The 21,717-nt window shown below is 43.0% G+C and overlaps 1 protein-coding gene across 1 annotated transcript; it reads right to left on the bottom strand.

Moving 5' to 3' along the window:
* Window positions 1–1,415: 1,415 nt before the first annotated feature.
* CRYM (crystallin mu) lies at window positions 1,416–16,558 on the bottom strand (the record flags this gene model as incomplete). The annotated part of the gene is made up of 8 exons (XM_080704714.1): window positions 1,416–1,480; window positions 3,382–3,466; window positions 4,137–4,258; window positions 7,766–7,949; window positions 9,879–9,980; window positions 13,500–13,562; window positions 15,777–15,930; window positions 16,389–16,558. The coding sequence occupies 8 exons, from the start codon at window positions 16,556–16,558 to the stop codon at window positions 1,416–1,418; spliced, it is 945 nt and encodes a 314-aa protein (XP_080560840.1).
* Between the last annotated feature and the right edge of the window lie 5,159 nt (window positions 16,559–21,717).

Raw genomic sequence — 21,717 nt, 5'->3', positions numbered from 1 at the left:
CATTGAGTCAATTATGAGACTTTTAACTGTGAACAAAGAAAATCTCCATTAATGATCAGGTTGATAAAGAGGGCCAGGTATAATTCAGGAGCTGCTGGCAACTGTCCAGCCACTACCATAGGAGAATTTGTTTGATAATAAATCCAACACTGAAAACAGAATAGAGGGCTGGAGAAAATAAGACTGATCCCAAATAACACAGATATAGCTGGAGTGATTCACCTGTTTACTTAATTACAAGAGCCAGTAAATTTCATTCATTCATTCATTTAGCTTAAGGTAGACTAGGCTGTGGTCTCTATTCCAAAGGTGTCCTGACTTATATAGAAACTACACTGTTCTTTTAAATTTTCAGACACATACAAAAAGTTACATAGCATATGAGTCCACTGATAAGAAATTCCCAGAAGAGGAAAATCCATAGAGGTAGAAGATAGATTATTGGTTCCTAGGAGCTGGGAAGACAGAAAGATGAGTAGTGATACTAATGGGTACCAGGGTTCTTTTGGCATGATTAAAATGTTTGGGCATAAGGGTGATGGTTGCACAACTATGAATACACTAAGAGCCAATGAACTGTACACTTTAAAAAGGTGAGCTAAGCCAGGTGTAGTGGCAGATGCTTGTAATTCCAGCATTTGGGAGGCTGAGATAGGAGGATCAAGGTTCGCGGACAGCCTCAGCTACTTAGTGAGGCCCTTTGCAACTTAGTGAGACCCTGTTTCAAAAATAAATTTAAAAATAGGATTAGAGGTGTTGCTCAGAGGTAGAATGCTTCTGGATTCTACCCCAGTGCCGAAAAATAAAATAAAAAGAGAGAGAGAAAGAAAAAGAAAAGAAAGGGGGAGTTATGCTGGGCATGATGGCACATGCCTGAAATCCTAGTATTTGGGAGGCAGGGACAGGAAGATGGCAGGTTCCAGGTCAGCCTCAGCAACCTAGTGAGGCCCTTTGCAACACAGTGAGACCTTGTTTCTGGGGTAAAATGTCCCAGTACCCCCCTAAAAAAAAAGGTTAGTTATATGATTAGTTGTATTTCAATTAAAATAGCAAAACTATCTCATTATATCCAATGAAACTCTTCTGGAGAGTAAAGTAAATGGAAGCACTTTATTCTCATTTCTCTGCCACAAGGAATAGAAGTTACTGAAGCAAACACTACCGAGTTGGAAAATGCTTTATTTCAGGGAAATACAAAGTTAGCAAAATGCAAGGTAGGGGGGATGTAATTACAACTTGGTGTAGCAGAAGAAGTGGTTACCTAGTGTTGCTTTTCAACTACAGTATTTAAGGTAAGACATGATAAGCACAAAGTTCACTGGGTACTGGGTACTGGGCACTGTGTTTCCTTACTTTAGAAATGATAAGATAATCAGTGGCGACAACTCTTGAGCTGTAGCATCCATCTCAACACATCATTTACCAGACGACCAGGAATCATACACTAGTTTGGCTGCAACCATGTCTTCCACTGCCATTCCTGGAATGAACAGAAATTTGGTTCATCTTTTGTCAGAACGATTCCTGAAGCATCCCACACCCTGTGACTGGCAGTTTTCTGATAATATTGAGCATGCCCATCAGGATAATAGAGACTGCAACCCAGAGGTGGGCTCAGGCTTGGGTGGTCTGCAACGGGTAAGTTAGGGTATGGAATAAAAAGAAATGTCCAAAGTTTATGACAATCAAGGTGTAGTTCAGAGGTCAGAGGAATTTCAGGAAAGGGTCAGTAAAAGGTAAATATTTCAGGCTTTGTGGGCCATATGGTCTCTGTCACAATTACTCAACTCTGACCTTAAAGTAGAAAAGGCAGCCAGAATCAGTAGGTCAACAAATGAGCCTACCTGTATTCCAATAAAACTTTGTTAGTGGAAACTAACATTTGAATTTCTTTCATTTTCACATGTCATGAAATAGTCTTCCTTACCCTCTCCCCACCACCCTCCATCATTTGAAAATACAGAAACCTTTTATAGCTCATGGACCACACAAAAACATGTGATTCGCTGGGTTTAGCCCATAGATTTTAATTTGCTCAACTCCATTCTTCTTCAATACTGCATCCATAGCATCTCACTTCTCTCTTGTACAGGCTGAGCATCTCTAATACAAAAAAAACTGAAACCCCCAAATACTCCAAAATCTGAAACATTTTAAGTATCAGGTTTGCAATTTGGTTATGGAGCATTTCAGATCTTCAGATTAGGGATGCTTAACCAGTAAAGCCTGTGTACATTTTCCAAAGTCCAAAACACTTCTGGTCTCAAGCATTTTGGATAAGGGATAATCAATCCCTAATTTTGAATATAGGCCTGAACCTTGGTACTCATCATAGATAAAGGCGCTTAAGATATTAGATGAAAGATGTGCCAATAAACCAGCCTCCCAGAAATGAGAAAACAAAAAAAAATTGCTCAAAATGGGAGAACAAGTGTCTGCAGTGTTTGTCTCCTTAAGGAGACTAAATATCTTCTGATCTGTTAGGAATGCTGAAACTTCCAGATACAACTGGATCAGTGGGGATGTCTTTGAACCAAGTTCTGGATAAAGTTGATACTGCCTTTGTCTGTCTTCCAGTGCATGAAAGATTTAAAAAATGTTTAACAACTGTCAAGAAATGGATTCTAAGGTATAGCATAGATGCTGCATGACCAGAGCACTCATGGAAGCTTTTGTTATAAGATCATGCAGTGTAGAAGGTCTTGAGAGGGAGCATAGGATGCCCTTGAACTATTTCAACATTGTAGACATAACAGCTGAATATTAGTTCTGTTCCCATGTACTTCTGTTTCCAAGGGGCAGACTGGCCACTGGAAGCCCACTCTTTATTGAGCTTCCATACCCATGAAGGTGGTTTGGGGCTCCCCATAAAGCCTTCTTCTAAGCTGTAAGAAGGAGGGTAGGGAAGGAGGGAATAAAGAAGCCATAGGCTGTACTTTCTATTTGAATCTTTTTAAGAGATTGGGTTGGGTCTATCTGCCATTTCCCTGAAATTTCCTGTCTTTTAAATATCTTTATTTCTGCTCATCCCACATCTGAATCTCCTTCTGAATTCATTTAGACCTAAGGATAAATGATTCACTGTTGCTTAATCATCACAACAACCCAAGGTAACAGGTAGTGATGAGTGTGTGACTCAGAGAGGTCAGAACAAGAATACACATTTAGTGCAGAGCAGGGAAGGGACTCCAACCCAGGACTGCCCAATAACAGAGTCCATGGGCTTAACCACTATGATCAGACATGTAAATAATTGACTGGAGTGATGGACTTCGGAATGATTCAGCTACAGAGGCTGAATGACTCATTTCTCTTTGCACCAGCTGGTCAACCTGGCTTGTGCCCTGGTAGAGTTTGTGCCCAGAAAGCAGTGATTCTTACCCAAAGACTTGAAGACTGTGGTCTTCTCACAGTGGGCTGGCTTCACTCCTTTTACCACTTCTCCTAGCTCAGCAAATATCTCAGCCTGTAAAACAAATACACACTGACCCAGGGATGAAGGTAGAGTCTACTCAGGTTGGCTTCCAGAAATACAACCTGATAAAAGACCATCTTTAAATTGAATGATGTCAGAGAAGATGATACCTCCTGAAATCCTACCCCTTTTTGGGTAGAATATACCTTTTTGTTTCTATGCACACAGAGTTTGTATCTAGAGGTCTAGCCTGCCAGGCTTCGGTGTCATTTGGGGAATGGGGGGATCGGCATGTTTTAATCTGAACATGTATTTTGATTCCATGCCCTGACTACAAGAATAAAAGGCATCCAAAAAAGTCAGCCAGAAGGTGGCCAACCACAGTCTTCTTGTGCAGGCCACACTGGGAAGATTTCTAGGCTACAACAGGCTCCCACCTACCAAACCTATTGTCTTATAGGAAAGCCAGAATAAAAAAAAAGAAAACCCTCAAGCCTCTCTAGGAAGAGGAGATGAGAGCTTATGCGCCATGACCATAATGGCCACATTTCTAGGGGATGTGATTTAAAAGGGTTGCAAGATATACAAGAGCTTCTTTTCCACCAGGAGGGGAGGTGACTGAGGCCTGGAAGAGGCCATATAGAAGGGGACATTAGTAAAACCTCGGGATCTGCACCATGCCAGCCAGGCAGCAGTGCCGATGGGGGAAGAGGAGGCTCACCCCTGACAATAGGACGTCTCCCGACTCCTTCAGGGCAGCCTCTCGGGAATCCACATACAGCACAGCTTCCTTCATGAGCTCATCATCCAGTTCTCGCCAGTCAGGTCTGCTGGCTCCTATGGCTATGGACATATGGGACAGCAAAACAGACCCTCAGCCCAGAAGAGTCCCAAGGGATATGAGTAGGGGCGAGATGTGGTAGAGAGTTGGACAAAGGACACATGGGAATATGTGTCTGGATCTGGACCACCACCTCATTCCCCAGGCCAAGTCTTCCCCCGATCTGTAAGACAGAATGCTTATTAAAAATAATATCTACCAATTTCCCTCTTATCTTTCATACCCCACCTCAATCCTAAAAGACTTTGAGGCCACTTAGCCCTCATTTCTTGGTTACCTACTATCTGGGGGATGTTTTACGTATACTACTCATGGTCCTCACAAGGACATTTCAGTGTCTGCCATTTAACAGATGCAAAAGTTGGAGATCTGAGAAGTGAAGGTGCCTGCTAAGGTTACATATCTCATCACTGAATCTAGGTCTGAGAGAGGGCCATGGTGTTTCCTTAAGGGTCTGTTCTGCTTATGAGGAATAACAACAATATCCTTATAAAACCCTGAAACATCATTTAGAGCTAATTCATGCCCCATGCTCCTTACTTCCTCTCTGTTTTCTCTCTAATCTTTCCCATTCCTTACTCCCAAACACTTTTCTCCAAATACATGTGCCCAGTGTCAAGGTCACAGAGAAGTCCCAGTAGTAAGAAAACTGGCTCCTTCCTAGACTGAAGCAAGTATTCACATCTTCTGCAGAAGCCAGGACCAGAATCATAAATCTGACATATCATGCCTCCTGCCACAGAGAATGCAAAGGCTGCTAGGCAGATAAGGAAAAGGAGCAAAACTGAGAGAGGACTAGATTGGAAATGGTGAAGACCTGGGTACTGAGAAGAAAGTGGGCCTTCTCAAGGGGACAGTCATTGTTCTACTTCAGCTAACTGCTACCATGTGTGAATGCATATCCACTGTTATCAGATATTGAGGGGAGGAGGGGAGAGAAGGAGGGAGGGAGGGAGAGAGGAGCAGGAAATCTATTTGCATGTGTTGTTTCTTGATTTCTCTATGGACCAAACAAAACATATCTGCTGGCTGAATCCAGCTATGGGTAGCCAGTCTTTGAAAACTGCTACGAAGTCTTATCCAAATACAAGGCAACATTGATATTGCTTTTACCACTGCCATTCAGTTTTCTCAACTTGTTCTCTCTCACTCTAATTTCTAAAGGGAAGGATATAAAAATGTCCATCTTGAAGGCTGTTTGTAGAACAAAGGCTTGAGCTAATGAAGTCATAAATAAATCATAAGCTGCTGGGGAAAAAAAAAAACACTCCAGTTTCCCAGGCCACCCCTTCTCAGTGTTCTTTTCCCCTCAGCCGGCCACTGCCCATGGGCAGGGTACATTCCCAACGGGTCATGTGAGGCCACTTAGGCAGATGGAGATGGGCCAGGCAGCAGAGGAGGGGCCCGACTCAGACTGGGCTCTGGGCTTCCTTCATTGGGACTTGAAAGATCCAGCTGGAAGACTGGCTGATGGAGTGGGAGGTAGGGAGGTTGGAATTAGGCCTGCCTTTCAGCTGGGCTGTAAACAAAGCAAAATTGGTTGTTGGTGTTTTCCTGTTGTCTGCACTTATGATATGCTTAAAGTATATTTGATGTCTCTATGAATACACATAGTAATTTTTGTCCCTAGGCCTGGGAAGTATAAGAGGTACCTTGACTCAGAACCAAGTCATCCCTTCCTGGAGAGAGATTCCGTGCGAGAGGAATCCAATGCCAGGCATTCTCTGTTTCTGGCTTCAAGGATAAAGGGTCCACATGACATGGAATGTGGAGGGTCCCTAGGAGCTGAGAATAGCTATAAGGACATGAGGTTTGCTGTTCTACAACATAAGGAACTGAATCCTACCATGACCACATGAGCCTGGAAGTAAACCCTGATTGCTCACCGAGATTACAGCCTAAATATCATCTGCTTTCATCTTTGAAAGAGTAGAGGACCCAGATAGACCATGCCCAGACTCCTGAATTACAGACACTGGGAGATGATAGTTTTAAGCAGAAAAAATAATTGAGTAACTCTTGCTGAGGATTCAGCCATTCCTGAGAACCCACTTCACCAAGAACTGGTTCCTCTTCACTGTCTGAGTCCTCCCAGAAATGGTTTTGTTTTCCCAAAATCAAACCTTGGCCCACCTCTTACCTACCAACTAGGCTGAGCTGTAAACTACCTACTCCCTGAACCCACATCATAACACCAGCTCCACACAAGTTGAGATCTTGAATTTACTTTGACCCATTCCTCAAACATGCCATGTTCACTTTCATCCTCAGGGTCTTTGCATTTTTGAAGGAATGCCTTTCTTCCAGCTCTTTGGCATGACTGGCTGTTCCTTAAAAACCCACCTTCTCAGAGAGCTGTTGCGATAACCCCTTGGAAGGCTATCTACCTCTACTATCACCATCTCTCCGTCTTCACTATCAAGCTCTATCACAATTTCTGTTTCCTTCACAGGCTTATCTTTAGCAAAAAATTATCTATGAATTTACTTGCTTGTTGTCTACCTCCCCTCATTAGAATATAACCACCAGGAAAGCAGTGAATTTGTGTGCCTAATTTATTGTGGCATCCTCAACATCTAGCACAGTGCTTGGCACATGGTAGGGATTTAATAAGGGTTTATGAATGCATACATTTTCACTTGACTTGGCTCCTGCCTGCTCAGCTTCCCACGTGTGCAGAACTCTGAGCTTCTGAGCCTATGCTCTGTACTTCTTATTAAAACACAGAATACTGATATCACCTCAAATCCTCTAATCTTTGTTTGCTCTGTTCACAAAAAGCTAATCATCTTATTGAAAGATAATATTGAGCATTGTTTAAGAACTTGGGCTCTGAGGACAGACTACTTCAGTTCAAATCCTAGCTCTGACACCAAGAAAATTACTTAATCCCTCTGCTTTGATTTACCCACCCGTAAAATGGGGGTTGTGGTAATTATGGTTTCTACTGCATAAAGGTTGTTGGAAGGATTAAGTAACATAATACATATAAAGAATTTAGAACAGCCCCTACAAGCACGGCAATAGTAGTATCTGATATAGACCAGCTCTTGCTGGAACCTCCAAGGCCATTTGAAGATCTTCAGAGGCCCCGTACCCTTATCTTGAACACTACTCTCTCTTCCCCGATTCTGTCACCAATGTCATAAAGCATTCACATCTCAGTTAAATATCCTTTTGTAGAATAATTATAAGAAGATTATCACATTAAAATAATGATTAGTTTGTCCTTTGAGATTTAAACCTCATCACATTAAGAATGGAGCTGTGATCGACCATTTGCCATGTTAGTCTTTAGACAATACTAATGAAATATTTATCAGTTTCAAGTTTGCAATTCCTTCTTTATATTAGGATACCTAGTGTTTCAGGGTTCCCATGTTTCAGAGGCCCTTAGAAAACTTGGTGTTATGAGAAAATTAGCTCTGCAAGATGCGGCTCCCAAGTCCAGCGCAGGACAGAAGTCTTGGCTAGCATCCCTTCACCATTTATGGAGCCTTTCTACTTACCATTGATGTGTGCACCAGACTTCACCCATTCGCCAAACAAAATTGGCTCTGTTGCCATGGTGACTGTGATAATCACATCAGCACCTGTCACAGCCTCCTGCACCGATGAACAGACCCGTACCTCTCCTTGCACGGTGTTGGCAAACTTCTCTGCGCTTTCCTTAGTGCGGTTCCATATCCTCACCTTTATCAGGGGTAACAAGAACGACACCGATACCACCTCTTTAGATGCTTATGATACATTAAGCCCCGGGGTGCCAAAAGAAAACTGAACCACTTAAAGAAGGACTGTGGTGATCTAAATCATTCCTTGTGGAGACTGGACATTTGATTAAGATACAGCATAATTTGAACAAATGCCTGGATAGATAAGTATGAATGAGTTTTTTCTACAAAGTTCCCTTTTAAAGAAGGTTGGAATTTTTCTAGTTCTAGGTCAGGATGCATAGCCTCGATAGCTTAATAGCTGTTATACAGCTTAATGATTAGCAGAGTAAGTCCTGGGGCCAGGCAAAATGAGAACCAATCTGTGCTTTGTCACTTACTGCTTCCGAGATGACTTTCCCTCTGGCAGCCTTAGTTGTCATGTTCGTAAAATGGAAATAATAACCAGACAAAGTCAGGACTGAACTCACAGTGACTTACTTTATGTATGAGATCTTGTTAAGGAATTCTTGTGGGTGAAATTCATAAGAACTAATTATGGCAGTGCTTCACATGGAATAACTTGATCTCTGAAAGATACGCAGTGATTAAAAATCAAAGAGGTTTGAAGGCCAATGCCATGGCTGATGGGAAGGCCAAGAGTGGGAACTAAAGTGAGGGTCCTGGAAGCCATGAGGGTGGAGTGGGGAAGGGTCACTGCCACGACCAGGGACGTACAAGCTTGTTAACAGGTTTCAGTGTCTGGGTCTGGGGTTGACAGCCTTCAATGGAAAATAAGGCCTAACCCATCTTTCATAAGAAAATATAATAAATATAACATGAACTTTATATCTATGAAAGTTCAAAGACCAAGGTCTAAAAACAATACATCATGCAGTCAAGCGAATGGCTAACCATGTTGCTATAGAAAACTATGCAAATATTAGGCAAAATTAGATAATCTGGAAAAGTGATGTTACAGCTTTCAGTGAAGACAGAATGATTAAAAGTATATTATAAAAAGCTGATGAGATGCTGGGCATAGTGGTGCATTCTTATAATCCAAGTACTTGGGAGGCTGAGACAGGAGGATCACAGGTTTGAGCACAGCCTCAGCAAATATTGAGACTCTCATCAACCTAGAGAGACCCTATCTCAAAATAAAATAGGACTGGGAGTATAGCTCAGAGGTAGAATGTCCCTGGGTTCGATCCCCCGTAAAACACACACACACACACACACACACACACACACACACAGACACACACACACACTGATGAGAGATTATAAAACATTAACAGCTTGTCTTTGTAAATAAATAAAAGGGCATTGTTCTTTTGTCTTCCTCTTTATAGTTTATTTCTCAAAGCAGAGGTATTGTTTTACATCAAAAAAGTTTATACTTTCAATCCATTCTACCTCTCTCCATATATAGAGAGAAAATGAAGCTGCTTCACCTTTCTCATAAATATGCATGAAATAAAATAAAAACAGCATCAAACATTCTCAGTGGGAAGTAGGAGCCATGAGAGGAGAAAGGTGGGCCAGTGAGTAGACTGCAGGGGGGGATGCTGGGGCTGTCTGCTCACCAGGCCTCATTCCCAGATCCTGGATCCCAAATACTTAAAGACTCCCAGACTCTCCTAAGGGAAGCCTAGAGAGGGCTGAAAGAATGATTCATATACTACAGGTAGAATCTTTTAACTAATTGATCCATCTTCCTGCACTCTCAGACAAATGCCACGTGAACCATGAAACCGAAAAGAGGTTATCAGACCTTTCCCTGACACATCCCTCCATCCCTTCATCAGGACTGTTGAGAAAGTCATTAAGGCATAAAATTGTTTAGCTGCTGCCCTTATCCTAATTATTTCAGAATATCCCATGTTGCTGTGAAGAAGGTTAGACAGAGGTCACTGGCTTCATCCTTCCCTCTTCTCTCTTCCCCAGTCCCCTACCCTGGACTTACCTCCTTAAAAGAGAACTGCTCTGTGAAGATTTCATAATGGCTGTAGGCCTGGACTCCAGCCCCAAGGATGCACAACACATCACTGATGGGGGGTTTCAAAAACTGAGAGATATAGGGTGAAAAAGGTAGAGAAAGACGTTGGCAATCAGGTGAAAACAAATACAGTTTGAGTATCAGATGACTTCTGGCCTATCTTCACTTCTCTCAAAGAGATGAAATTTTGTGTTTAAGTAGAGACAGAAAGAACATGCTTTCTTTGAGTCTCTAATATATGCTACAGCCTTACCCTTCTGGTATCACTTAGTCTGGGCAAGACCCCCGTGAGCTGTAGACATCTATTGTTTTCTTTTTACAAATGAGTAGATTGAGGTCCAGAGAAGCTAAGTAACTTGCTCAGGAGTCCCCAGATACTGAATGCCCAAGCAGAGCCCCAAAACTCCATCTCCCATACTCTTCAGCCCACATTCTTTCCCGTTGCTACATCATCTCAGGTATGTGTTCCTCATTTTTTGCCTCAAACTGATCACAGAGACTGGCATAAGGCAGAGCATCAAATATCTGTTGAATAATTGCATTTCAGAGATAAATATAGATACAGATTACCATCTAGTAATGCCAATCTCAACATTGCGCATGGGGAAAGGAGACAGGAAATGGAGAGGGAGCGGGAGGGTGGACTCACTAACTGCTCTGTGCATCTATGTCATTTTCACTATTTACTGCATTATGATGTGAGAATGTAAGATTATAGTGCATCAATAAAAGTATTTTTTAAAAAGAAAAGGCATGTCAGCCTTCTCAGCTAAAGTATGTGAAACCCAAACACAAAGAAGCTATTGGGTCTGTAGACCCTAGGGTTTCCTATACTTCTGATTCTCCTCCCCAAAGCTGAAAATGATGAAGAAGTGGTAGACAAGAAAACACAGTACTCTCAACAGGGCAAAAAGGAAAGTAGACCTTTTATTCCTTATTGAAAGAGCCCACCTGAGCCTCTGAAGATACAGCTATGCGTTTGAGCCTAAACTTTGAAGTGTCAACCCAAAGTTTTTTGACTCTTCCGGGAATACAGATTTTTTTTTTTAAATCAATGCAACTAAGCACAGTGTTATTGAGGTAGTTAGGTGTACAACAGCATGGTTCTCAAACAGGTTGATCATAAGAATCAATCATGGGTAAAATAAAAAGTTAGTTTTCTGGGTCCTAACCTTAGTAATTTTGACTCAATGGTTTTGGGAGTCTGAATTATAAAAAACAAACAAACAAACAAAAAAAAACCCCAACATTTTTCAGGTGATGCTGCTGCGTATCCCGGGGTGGACCTTTCTGATCTGAGACTGTGCAGAAGACCATGCACCCTCAAAAGAACTCGCAGGTGCCTGGTTTTAAAGCTCGAGGAAACCTTAATCTGCATTTCATTCTGTGTAAAATAAGGCCAATAATACTTTATCTATTTTCCTCATGGAAACTCAAACTATTTAAAAAAGAACCAAAGCCCTTTACAAATATAAGGTAGTACTGTAAGATTTTGTTTTAAAATCACTAGCAAACATATCTCAAGAAATCTCTTGATTATTTCTATCTGAGTTGGTTCTGGATATACTTAAAGGGGTTCTTTTTTTTTTTGTCTTTTTGGACTGGGGATCAAACCCAGGGTGGTGCACTTGCCAGGCAAGTGCTTTGCCACTGAGCTACATCCCAGCCCGGCTCTGGATATACTTAAAAACCAGTTCACCCAGGTGTATCCTGCGGTCTATTCAGTTCATATATCAGATTATCAGATTAATCTCCATAGCCTTCCCTCCCCATCATATATTTAGAAAACTTTAACATACGACCTGAACACCTGGTCTTGGCTGCTCCAACTCTCTCTGGAGTCACATTTCTTTTATGCCTAGGAAAATGAGCACCCCAAGACCTCTTGTCCTTTTAAACCATTTAACATGAAAGATCCGAGATTACAACTGTTCCCACAGACCTCTTTTCCTAAGCCTCCTCTTCTCAACCCTAACCTCTCAAACTACTGTTTTGATTTGTTTGTTTTGGGTGGGATTCCTCAACACAGCTTAGAGACATCACCCCCGTCACCTGTCTCTGGTGTTTCCTTCTGCCTGGAATGTTCCTCTAGGTTTTTGCAAGGTTCATTTACTCACCTCTCCCAGTCTTTACTCAAATGTTACCCTCTCAGTGAGATCCTTCTTAGATAATTTAAGATGCCACCCCCCCTCTGCTTTATTTTCATACTTCTAATATACTGCATGGACTGTTAGTGTTACTTTAAAAATTTTTAGGAAACCCCAAACAGTAATAGTTACTTATTAATTAATATTACATAATAATTAAATACTTATACCAATTCTATTAATTATGTAACACATTATTAAATTGAAAAGGCTGCTTTTTCTTGTACTGGGGATTGAACCTAGGGGTACTCTGCCACCGAGCAACATCTCCAGCCCTGTTTAAAATTTTAAGAGTGCGCCAGGCGTGGTGGTACACCCTTGTAATCCCCGTGCTTGGGAGGCAGAGACAGGAGGATTACGCAGGTTCAAAGCCAGCTACGCTGGCTTAAGAGACCCTGTTTCTAAATTTAAAAAATATAAAATAGGTCTGGGAGTGTAGCCTGGAGGTAGAAGGGTTTCCAGGAACCCCAATACCACAAAAAAATTTTTTAGGAGTGTCTTACCAAGTTGCTGAGGCTGACATTGAAAGTGCAATCTTCCTGCTTCAGCCTCTAAGTGTACCATCATGGCCAACTCAAAAGGTGTGTGTGTGTGTGTGTGTGTGTGTGTGTGTGTGTGTGTTACCAAGGATGGAATCCAGGAGTATTTACCTCTGAACTCTACTCCAGCTCCTTTTTTTTTTTTATTTTGAAACAGGGTCTAAGTTGCTGAGGCTGGCTTCAAATCTGTGATTCTCCTATCTCAGCCTCCCAAGTACTAGGATTACAGACATATGCCACTGCACTAGGCTGTTTTTTTTTTTTAAAGCAAATCATACTCTGTGTTTCATTTTTTATTTTCTTGTTTATCTCCCTTGTATTGTACCACTGTTTTGTTCACTACTAGACCCCACCAGTTAGAACAGTGCCTGACACACAATAGGAACTTAGTCGATACTGGTTAAATGAACTCATGAACATGGCTTAGATCTGGTCTATTCACCCTCTGCCTCTTTTGCAGCACTGGCTCTGGCCTGTGGAACAATGATACTGTCTTACCAGGACTGACATGGTGCAGGGATAAGAATGTAATCTCAGGAGCTAGAGAGGTCAACTTTTATCATTTATTAGCTGTGTGATTCTGGGCAACTCATATAACCTATCTGAGCCATCGTCCCTCTTCTTGGCAAATGGAGAAAATCATATCTACTCTTCAAGATTGATGAGAAGATTGGGAATTACGCGTGGGAAGTATTTGGAATCTGTTTTTCCACACTAAGTGGTAGCTAACAACTTTGTGAATCACTGTGCTCACTGATATCTTTTATTTGGCATACGGAGTTCAACTATGTTCAAAGGAACCCCAGGATACACTTTTTATTTTCCCTTAACGCTCTCAAGACAGACACTCGACCACCCACAAGCTCGCCTTGATAGCATAGCTAGCCACAAACCAATCTTACCTTGGTGGCGATGGCAGATACTGCAGCTGTTCTCTTCGCAGTTATAACATTACCATCCATGACCTTGGAGGAAGCAGAAACAGTGAGCCCAGGGCAGCCCTACCTAGCACCAGCTCTAGGAAACTTAATAGCATCCTACAGAGAGCAGGGGCTGTGTTAGACTTGGACCCAATTCTTCCACTTAAAAGGTACGCAATTTTGATCCAACACCTTAATCCTCTAAGTACTGGTTTCCTCACCTATAAAAACAAAGATAATGCCAACGGTTCAGAGGATTAGTAGAAGGGTTAAATGCCTCGGCATACATGAAATGATCTAGCACATGGTGAGCTCTTTAGAACTGTCCATTTTGCTTTCTTTCTCTAAAATTCTCAAAATACCAAATTGAGAAAGAACGTGAGGGATAAGACTAATTTCAAATCTGGGCAAGGGCTATGAAGCCCCCCTCTGTAGTTTTCAGCTCTTGCTACGTATGTGGGGAGCTTTGTAAAGATACAATTCCCAGCTACTACATTTAAATTTTATGAATCTGAATTTCAGGCTGGGGATGTCGCGCAGAGGTAGAGCACATGCCTAGCATCTGTGAGGCATTGAGTTTACTCCCTAGGACTGAAAAACAACAAAACATCCCCTCAAAAAAAAAGCCCCAAAATGAATCTCTAGGAGTGAGTCTCAGATAGCCCCATTTTCAAAAGCTCCCCAGGTAATTCTTAGGATTGATAATTATGCATGACTAATAATAACCAAGCCCCTTTGAATTGCTATCCATTTATTAATTATTTATAACTTATCTCAGCTGACCCTCAAAAGGTGGGCAGCATTGGCCGGGCATGGTGGTGCACCCTTGTAATCCCTGTGCTTGGGAGTTGGAGACAGGATGATTGCGCCGGTTCGAAGCCAGCCATGCTGGCTTAAGAGACCCTGTTTCCAAATAAAAAAACATAAAACAGGTCTGGGAGTGTAGCCTGGAGTTAGAAGGGCTTCCAGGAACCCCAGTACCACCACTAATTAATAATAATAATAATAATAATGATGATGATGATGATGATGATGATGATGGTGGTGGTGGGCACCAGTATGCTTTTACAGATGAGGAACTGAACCAAATATCTACTAAGCAGATTCAGAAAGAATCTAAGGTCCTGTCATCTAGTCAGAGGCCCAGGCCCTACTTCCCTGGGGAGCATTGTTGTAGGTATGTGGCATAGATGCCAGGGCCATCAGATGAGTATGAGCTGGGAAGAATTAGGTGTTCTTTTTAGAAGAGTGATGAAAAGCCAGGTTTCTTGAGGAACCAGAAATTTAGGGAAGAAGTTGGGTGTGAAAGCCAGCTTGGAGGATAATAAAAGCTAAGAATATAAGCTCTACAGTCAAACCAGACAGACCTAGGAGTGATTTCTGGGTTGGTTGTTCACTAATCAGCTGTGTGACTTCATGCAAAGGGACTCTGAGCTTCAGGGCCCTCAAAGAGAAATTGGGGTGGAGGAGAAGGAAATAGGTAATGAAAACTCCATGGAGGAATGTGTCAGAATTGAATTGTGATCAGTACCTCCTGCCTGGCAGATAATAGGCACTCAACAAGCAGAAGTTAAAAGGCAGTATAGTTTTAAGACAGGATAGGCCATGGACTTAGATGGAGACCTAAAATCTAGCCATGCTACTTACTAGCTACACAGATCGGGATAAGTTGGGCACAGTTACCCTAATGACTCAGTCTTCACCTATAATATGAGGGTAACATGACCTAACTCACAGGTGATTTTAACTATTAAGAGGGCTAACACCTGTGAAGTGTTTAGAACAGTGCCTGACATATTAATAAGTGCTCCATAAAGGTGGGCTACTGCTACTTGGTGATTCTATGCTTATAGCAGGGTCTGCGTATCCCTTGGAAAAGACTCCCACGGATTCAAGAAGGCCCTTTCTTTTCCATGTCGACAGGGATTCAATAAATAAATGTCTGTTCAGCTACTCGATTAGCTCAAGCTGTGCATTTGAATGATCCGAGTATCTGACAAGGACACGGACAAGAATGGGGAGGTCGCTATCGGACACTGTCAGCCCTGGAGCTGCAGCGGGCTCTGGTGCTGGGCTATGCATCATCGGGCAGTCCTAGACGCAGGCACACTGTCCCAGACCATCTTCACCATCCACTCACGTGTACAGCTGGGCTTGTGGCCGTAATAAATACTCCTCCGATTCCTGGAGAATTCATTTCTGAACCTAGCTCGGAGCCCAAGGGCACCGCACTCCATCCCAGGGTAGGGAATTGCTTACCGCTAGCAGGGAGCCATTGCTGGGCTCAAAGAGTAGCACGATAGCCTGGTGGGAGGGGACGGTGGAGGTGGTGCTGTGGCCCTCATAGAAGGTGACCAACTTGGTGGTCAGGGCATCCTCTGCTGCACTGTAGACCGGCATGACCCCTAGGAAGCTGCAAGAAGCCAGTGAGCATCTTTAAGCCCTTCCCATCAATGCTGGGGTCTACTGTAAAGTCCTCATCCACCTGTCTTCCTGTTACCTCCAACAAAACCCCACTGCCACTTCCCTACGCCCTCCCCCTTCCTCTGCCTTTCCCAAAACCAGAGGATAAGAAAACCACTTCAGTCCTGTCACTTATTAGCCGTGCATATGCTTGGGTAAACCACTTCTCTGGATCTCAGTTTTGCAGCAGTAAAATCCGCCATCGGTGCCTACCAGTGTGTTGAATTAAACCAGGCAACACCGGGAAAACGCCCACCGAGCCCAGAGGCTAAAGCATCTTAACCGGCAGCTGTCATTAGCCGTGATTAAACAAGTCCTCTTTTCCCTTCTCCCACCACTTCCCTTCCCGCTCCTCCTGGACCTTCTTCTCCGCTTCCCCTGCTGCTGACCCCGGGCTTTCTCACTCACCCCCTGTGCTTGGCCACCGGCACCACGGTGCGCACGGGCTGCACGACCCCTCCGTCGGGGCAGCTGGAGAAGTTAGCCAGGGCCGCCTCCAAAGGCGGGAGGAGGAGGCTGGGGCTGCGGAGGTGGTCCTGCACCTCGGCCGCGCTCAGGAACGCCGGCGCCCGGCTCATCTCGCCGCCCGCCGGTAACCTCAGCGCTGCACGGAGCCAGGGCGTCTAGGCTGCGAGGTATAAGAGGGCGCCCGCTGCGCCGCGGCCGCCTACCCGCCACCGCCCAGCCCCCGAGGCGGAGCATCCCGCCCCGCCCCAGGTCTGGTCCCTCCCAACCCACCCCCCAGGCTGAGCGAGCAGGGTCTCCCGGGTCTCCGGACTTACTCCCCAAGACTGGAATCAGGCGCCAGGCCCGGAGTTACAATTCTTAGGCAAAGCTACCCAATTCCTGACTTTAGTTAAGGCTACATTCCCTGGCAAGACCTGTTAGTGGAAGATTTTGGAACCTCCATCATTCCTCCTCCCCACCAACCCTGCTGCCTGGGGAAGGAGAGGACGGAGAGGTGGGGCAGACCCTGGCGGGGTCCCTTAATTCTTAAATTATTACCTGATGCTAGGAAATCTTGGATGAAAGGAGACATAGGGTTATTAACTGTTTGTTTGTTTTTTTCTATCAGTTCTGTCCCCACAGGAGTTTCTTATCTGATCTCCCTCCCACTCCACCCTGAGATCTCTGCCTGTTGATTGCTTCAAATGCACAATTGTTTCTCAGGCTAATTGAGCACACTAAGCTTCAGTTTTTAAAAGGATGACGTTCCCAGGACAAGGTGTAATGACTTCAGTCACATAAAGGGATAAAATGCCCCTTCCCCAGGAATTCACTGTTGTACCTGAAGAAAGAAGAGAGTGTACACACTGCAGAAACTAATGAATGACCCACGGAGTGACCTCTAGCCATTAAAGTAGTGATGGGAAAGTGCTTTGGGTCGTTCAAAGAGAGAGAGGTTATATGTTGACTTGGAGCAGGTAAAGGTAACAAGAAGGAGCAGGAGAAACCCAGGCTTAGAATAATAATAATAATAATAATTAATAATAATAATAATAATAATAATAATAATGGGAACAGTTGCAATAACAACAGGTTATTGATTTCGACTACCTACCCAGTACTGTGCAATGCACTTTACGGCATTATCTCATTTAATGGCATAATCTCTAAGGCATGAGGTTCCACTAGTAGCTTATTGTCCATTCTAATTTTGAAAAGGGAAAGGATTTGCCCAAGATCACCCAAGAAGCCAGCAGAGAAACCAGACTTTGCCTTTGGAATCAACTCCAGAGCTACACTCCTGACCCCCAACCTACTCTGGCTAGGGAGGAGGAGGCTTTTCAGGCCAGCTGAAGCCCAGGGGTAGAAGAAAAGATGTTTAATCTTTGTGAACAGTTAGGTGCCAGATTAGTTGGGCTGGAACTAGGGGATTGATGTGATGTCTGGGAGCTGTGGGAGTTAAAACTTGGATTGCTTCTTGCACTTAGGTGGCTAAGAGAGGTAATACTGGGGAAAGAAATAACATGCTCAAAGAGATTAAACATTAAAAACATGTGTCCTGTGTCAATGTGGAGGATGATATAGATGAACAAGAATGGCACATGGAAAAGTTGTAAGCACAATTTCTTAGGATTTTGTTCGGGAGCTATACAAAGCATTTCTTAGAAAATGTTGACATTCTAATAAGACAGTGGATGAGTAAGGGTCATTTTATACAAAGGAAATCATATACAATGTATTTAGCACAGTGCTTCATATAGAGTAACTGTAATAAACAAACCTCTTATATAGTATTACCAGAGGGGGAGAGAGAGATGGGGGATAGAGAGAAACATATCAATTGATCTTGAGAGTGAGCAGGTAGTTGGGAAAAGCTGATTTTAATCTCACAGTTTGGTTTCTTCAATTCACCACGTCTAAAAATAAAATATAAAACATAATGGTATAAAGAGGATGTTTGGTGTGTTGTTCTCTTGAGGAGGAAACAAAACAAACACTCATCCAGAGAAGTATGAAATAAGGAAGATCAGATATTTGCTTCCATTGTGAATTAAGGAATTTAGCCTCCGTCAAACAGAAAGCTCAAGTGTTTGCTTCTAGTGAGTCTGTAGGTCAGGACCACTCTGTAAGTCACCTCAAATCTGTCTTGCTTATAAAGTTTTGGATATCACCTCAGCAAAACAGAACTGAGAAAATTTGCCTTCATCAAATATGTTCTGTTAGGGCCAGAAACATGGGGAACTAACTGTCCCAAGACATCAGAGCCTTTTCAAATGCAAGTTGTATAATATTCCTGTTCTGGATTGGGATGTGTAAAACTTAGATGGGCAGAAGAGAATTACTGGTTGGTCACAAATATTAGGAGCCCTTTGATCAGGTTCGATGGAGGCTCTAATACCTCACATCTCTTCTATTACCTAATATATCTCATTAAAATTATGCTACCCTCTTTCACTCCAGTTGAAGTAAAAGAATCATGCCATTATAGATTAATGTACTTCAATCATTTCTAATTTGCATCAAAATAAATGTATAACTACATAAAAGTAGTAGGTCTATGAATTACCTCATATAGCTTCCTTGTGGAGTTTTGGGTAACATAACCCAGGTGCTCACTATGTTTGAGCTGTCAACTTTAAGTGAAAGAGCCTGTGACCATGACTGAAGTCTTTCTTCTGGACCAACCAATATCCTTAGAACCCAGCTGGGTTCTTCTTGATATTGGGGATCAAACGTAGGGGGTGCTTTACCTTTGAGCTACATCCCCAGTCCTTTTTATTTTGAGATAGAGTGCTGCTTACTCAGGCTGTCCAGGAACTTGCAATCCTCCTGTATCAGCCTCTTGAGTGGCTGGCATTACAGGTATACACCACAGCACCTGGTAGGATTCTGATATTTTTTGGGAGGGGCAAGGATGCTAGGGATTGAACCCAGCTGGGTTCTAAGGATATTGGTTGGTCCAGAAGTCCAGGTGACCAGCACCAAGACTGGTGGCTAACTGTAGAGCAACAATCTAAAATAAAAGCTGGTATTGCAGCGTGAATTGACGAACATCCTCATGGAATGTGGGATAGATACTTGGAACCCCAAATACTCCTAGTGGTCAAATGAGGTTATTAAAATTCAGATATCTCACCACAAAGCTGAGATGTGGGGAGTTAGCATACTCTTTTAGGTAACCTGTAAATAAATATCCTTCTATTTCTAATTTACAAAGAGCTTTTATCAGGAATGACTAAGAGTTTCATATACGTTTATATGAACAAATATCCTTTTATCCTAATTTGTTCCTAAGGTTGTAAATTTGAGTTCTAATGCCTTTTTTTCTTCTTGATATTGGGGATCAAACGCAGGGCTGCTTTACCTTTGAGCTACATCCACAGTCCTTTTTATTTTGAGATAGAGTGCTGCTTACTCAGACTGGCCATGAACTTGCAATCCTCCTGTATCAGCCTCTTGAGTGGCTGGCATTACAGGTATACACCACAGCACCTGGTAGGATTCTGATATTTTTTGGGACGGGCAAGGATGCTAGGGATTGAACCCAGAGGCGTTTTATGTCTGAACTACATGCTTCGCCCTTTAATTCTGAAACTGGGCCTTGCTAAGATACTGAGAGCCTCACTAAGTTGCTAAGGCTGTCCTTGAACCTGTGATCCTCCTGTCTTAGCCTCACAAGTACTGGGCTTACAGGCACGTTCCACCCCATCCAGTTTAGTTCTAATGTGTTTTTAAAGGAACTTCTCACCAAGTAATTTGCATGTAGAGGATTAGGAGCATCATGCTTACTGATTCCCAAGGAAGGGCCTCTGGTCTTTGCCAGTTTAGATTTGGTGGTACTGGGGGTGGAACCCAGAGGCTTTCTACCTCCGGGCTATACTCCCAGACCTTTTTTTTTTTTTTTTTGAAACAGGGTCTCACTAAGTTGCTGAAAGCCTCACTAAGTAGTTGAGGCTGTTTTCAAACCTGTGCAATCCTCCTGTCTCAGCCTCCCAAACGCGGGGATTACAAGCGTGCGCCACCGCGCCCAGCTTTGCCAGTTTAGATTTGAATCCTGGTTTCTGTTCCCTTGTACATTGTCCAGGTAACCTTGGACTAGAGATTTAGCCATGGTGAGCCTGTTTAATTAACTATAAAATTAGTAATATCAGTAAAAGCAGAATCAACTTCCCAGAGTTATGGTGAGGCATTAATGTGATTATTTTGTCAAGTGTGAGGCAAGAAGGTGAGTAGTAGGTACTATTAATTAGTATATATTAGGCACTATTGAAGCTTTAAATTTTAATATTAAAATAATAAGACTACTAACTGAATATACTAATGACCTAAGAGAATGTGAATCAATTCACTAGTACCGCAGGAGTTGGGATAATTGTCCTTTCCTCGCCCTCCCCTGTGGTTTTGTTCTGGGACAAATCTGAGGGGCTTGTAGGATCCTATGCCAGAGCCTCAGAAAATTCCCTGCTAACCCAAAACAGAGCCTGGGAAGGGCTGCACCTCCCCAGACTTCTACCACCAATAGTGAAAGATGACAGCAGGGCAGAATTGACCCCAAAGTGAACCAAGTATAGTGACTGCCAGTGGTACTCCCCTACAGCACAAAATTTATGGGACATACTCAATACTCAAGATAAATATGAGAATATTTATCCCAATATTCTCTTATTTATCCCAATATCTATTTATTTATCCCAATATCTCTTATATTTATCCCAATATCTCTTACCCAATACTCGAGATAAATATGAGAACAAAACTTTTAAATGCAAGACTCTAAAAATAAGCACAAAAGAAACTCAAGACGAAACAAATAATCAAATTTTAGGAAAGTCAGGTTTACTAATTTTACCCTTTTGCTAAAGACTCGAACATTATTAGCTCCTTATTACTGAAGTGTTTGTCTTGACTGCTGAGCTGGCGTTCTCTTAAATGTTACTGCCCTAACGACTCACATCCCTAACTCAGGTCTCAGACCCTCAGGAAGTAGCAGACTGCGCTGTGACATCGTCCTACCCCATAAACAAGAGATGGAATTTCTTGGGAAGCTTGAAAAGGGTGGGTAAGCCAGAAAACGGGTGGGCAAGGAACTCCTGGGCGGACTGCGGGCAGAGAGACTAGACGGGCTGGCACAGCCAGCTCCTCCGGGTCGCTGCACGCCCCCGCTGGCTCCTCCCTCCGTATGTGGCTGGCGTCCGCGTCTTTGATTGGTGCAAGAGGCCGAGGCTACACCCTTGTCCACTAGCGTAAGCACCTTTGATTGGTCTGCGAAGCCGAGGCCACACCCTTGTCC

Source organism: Muscardinus avellanarius, assembly GCF_963383645.1.
Source record: "Muscardinus avellanarius genome assembly, chromosome: 10".
Classification (NCBI taxonomy): domain Eukaryota; kingdom Metazoa; phylum Chordata; class Mammalia; order Rodentia; family Gliridae; genus Muscardinus; species Muscardinus avellanarius.
Note: the sequence above shows the minus strand (reverse complement) of the source record. Positions and strands in the feature narration are given on the sequence as shown.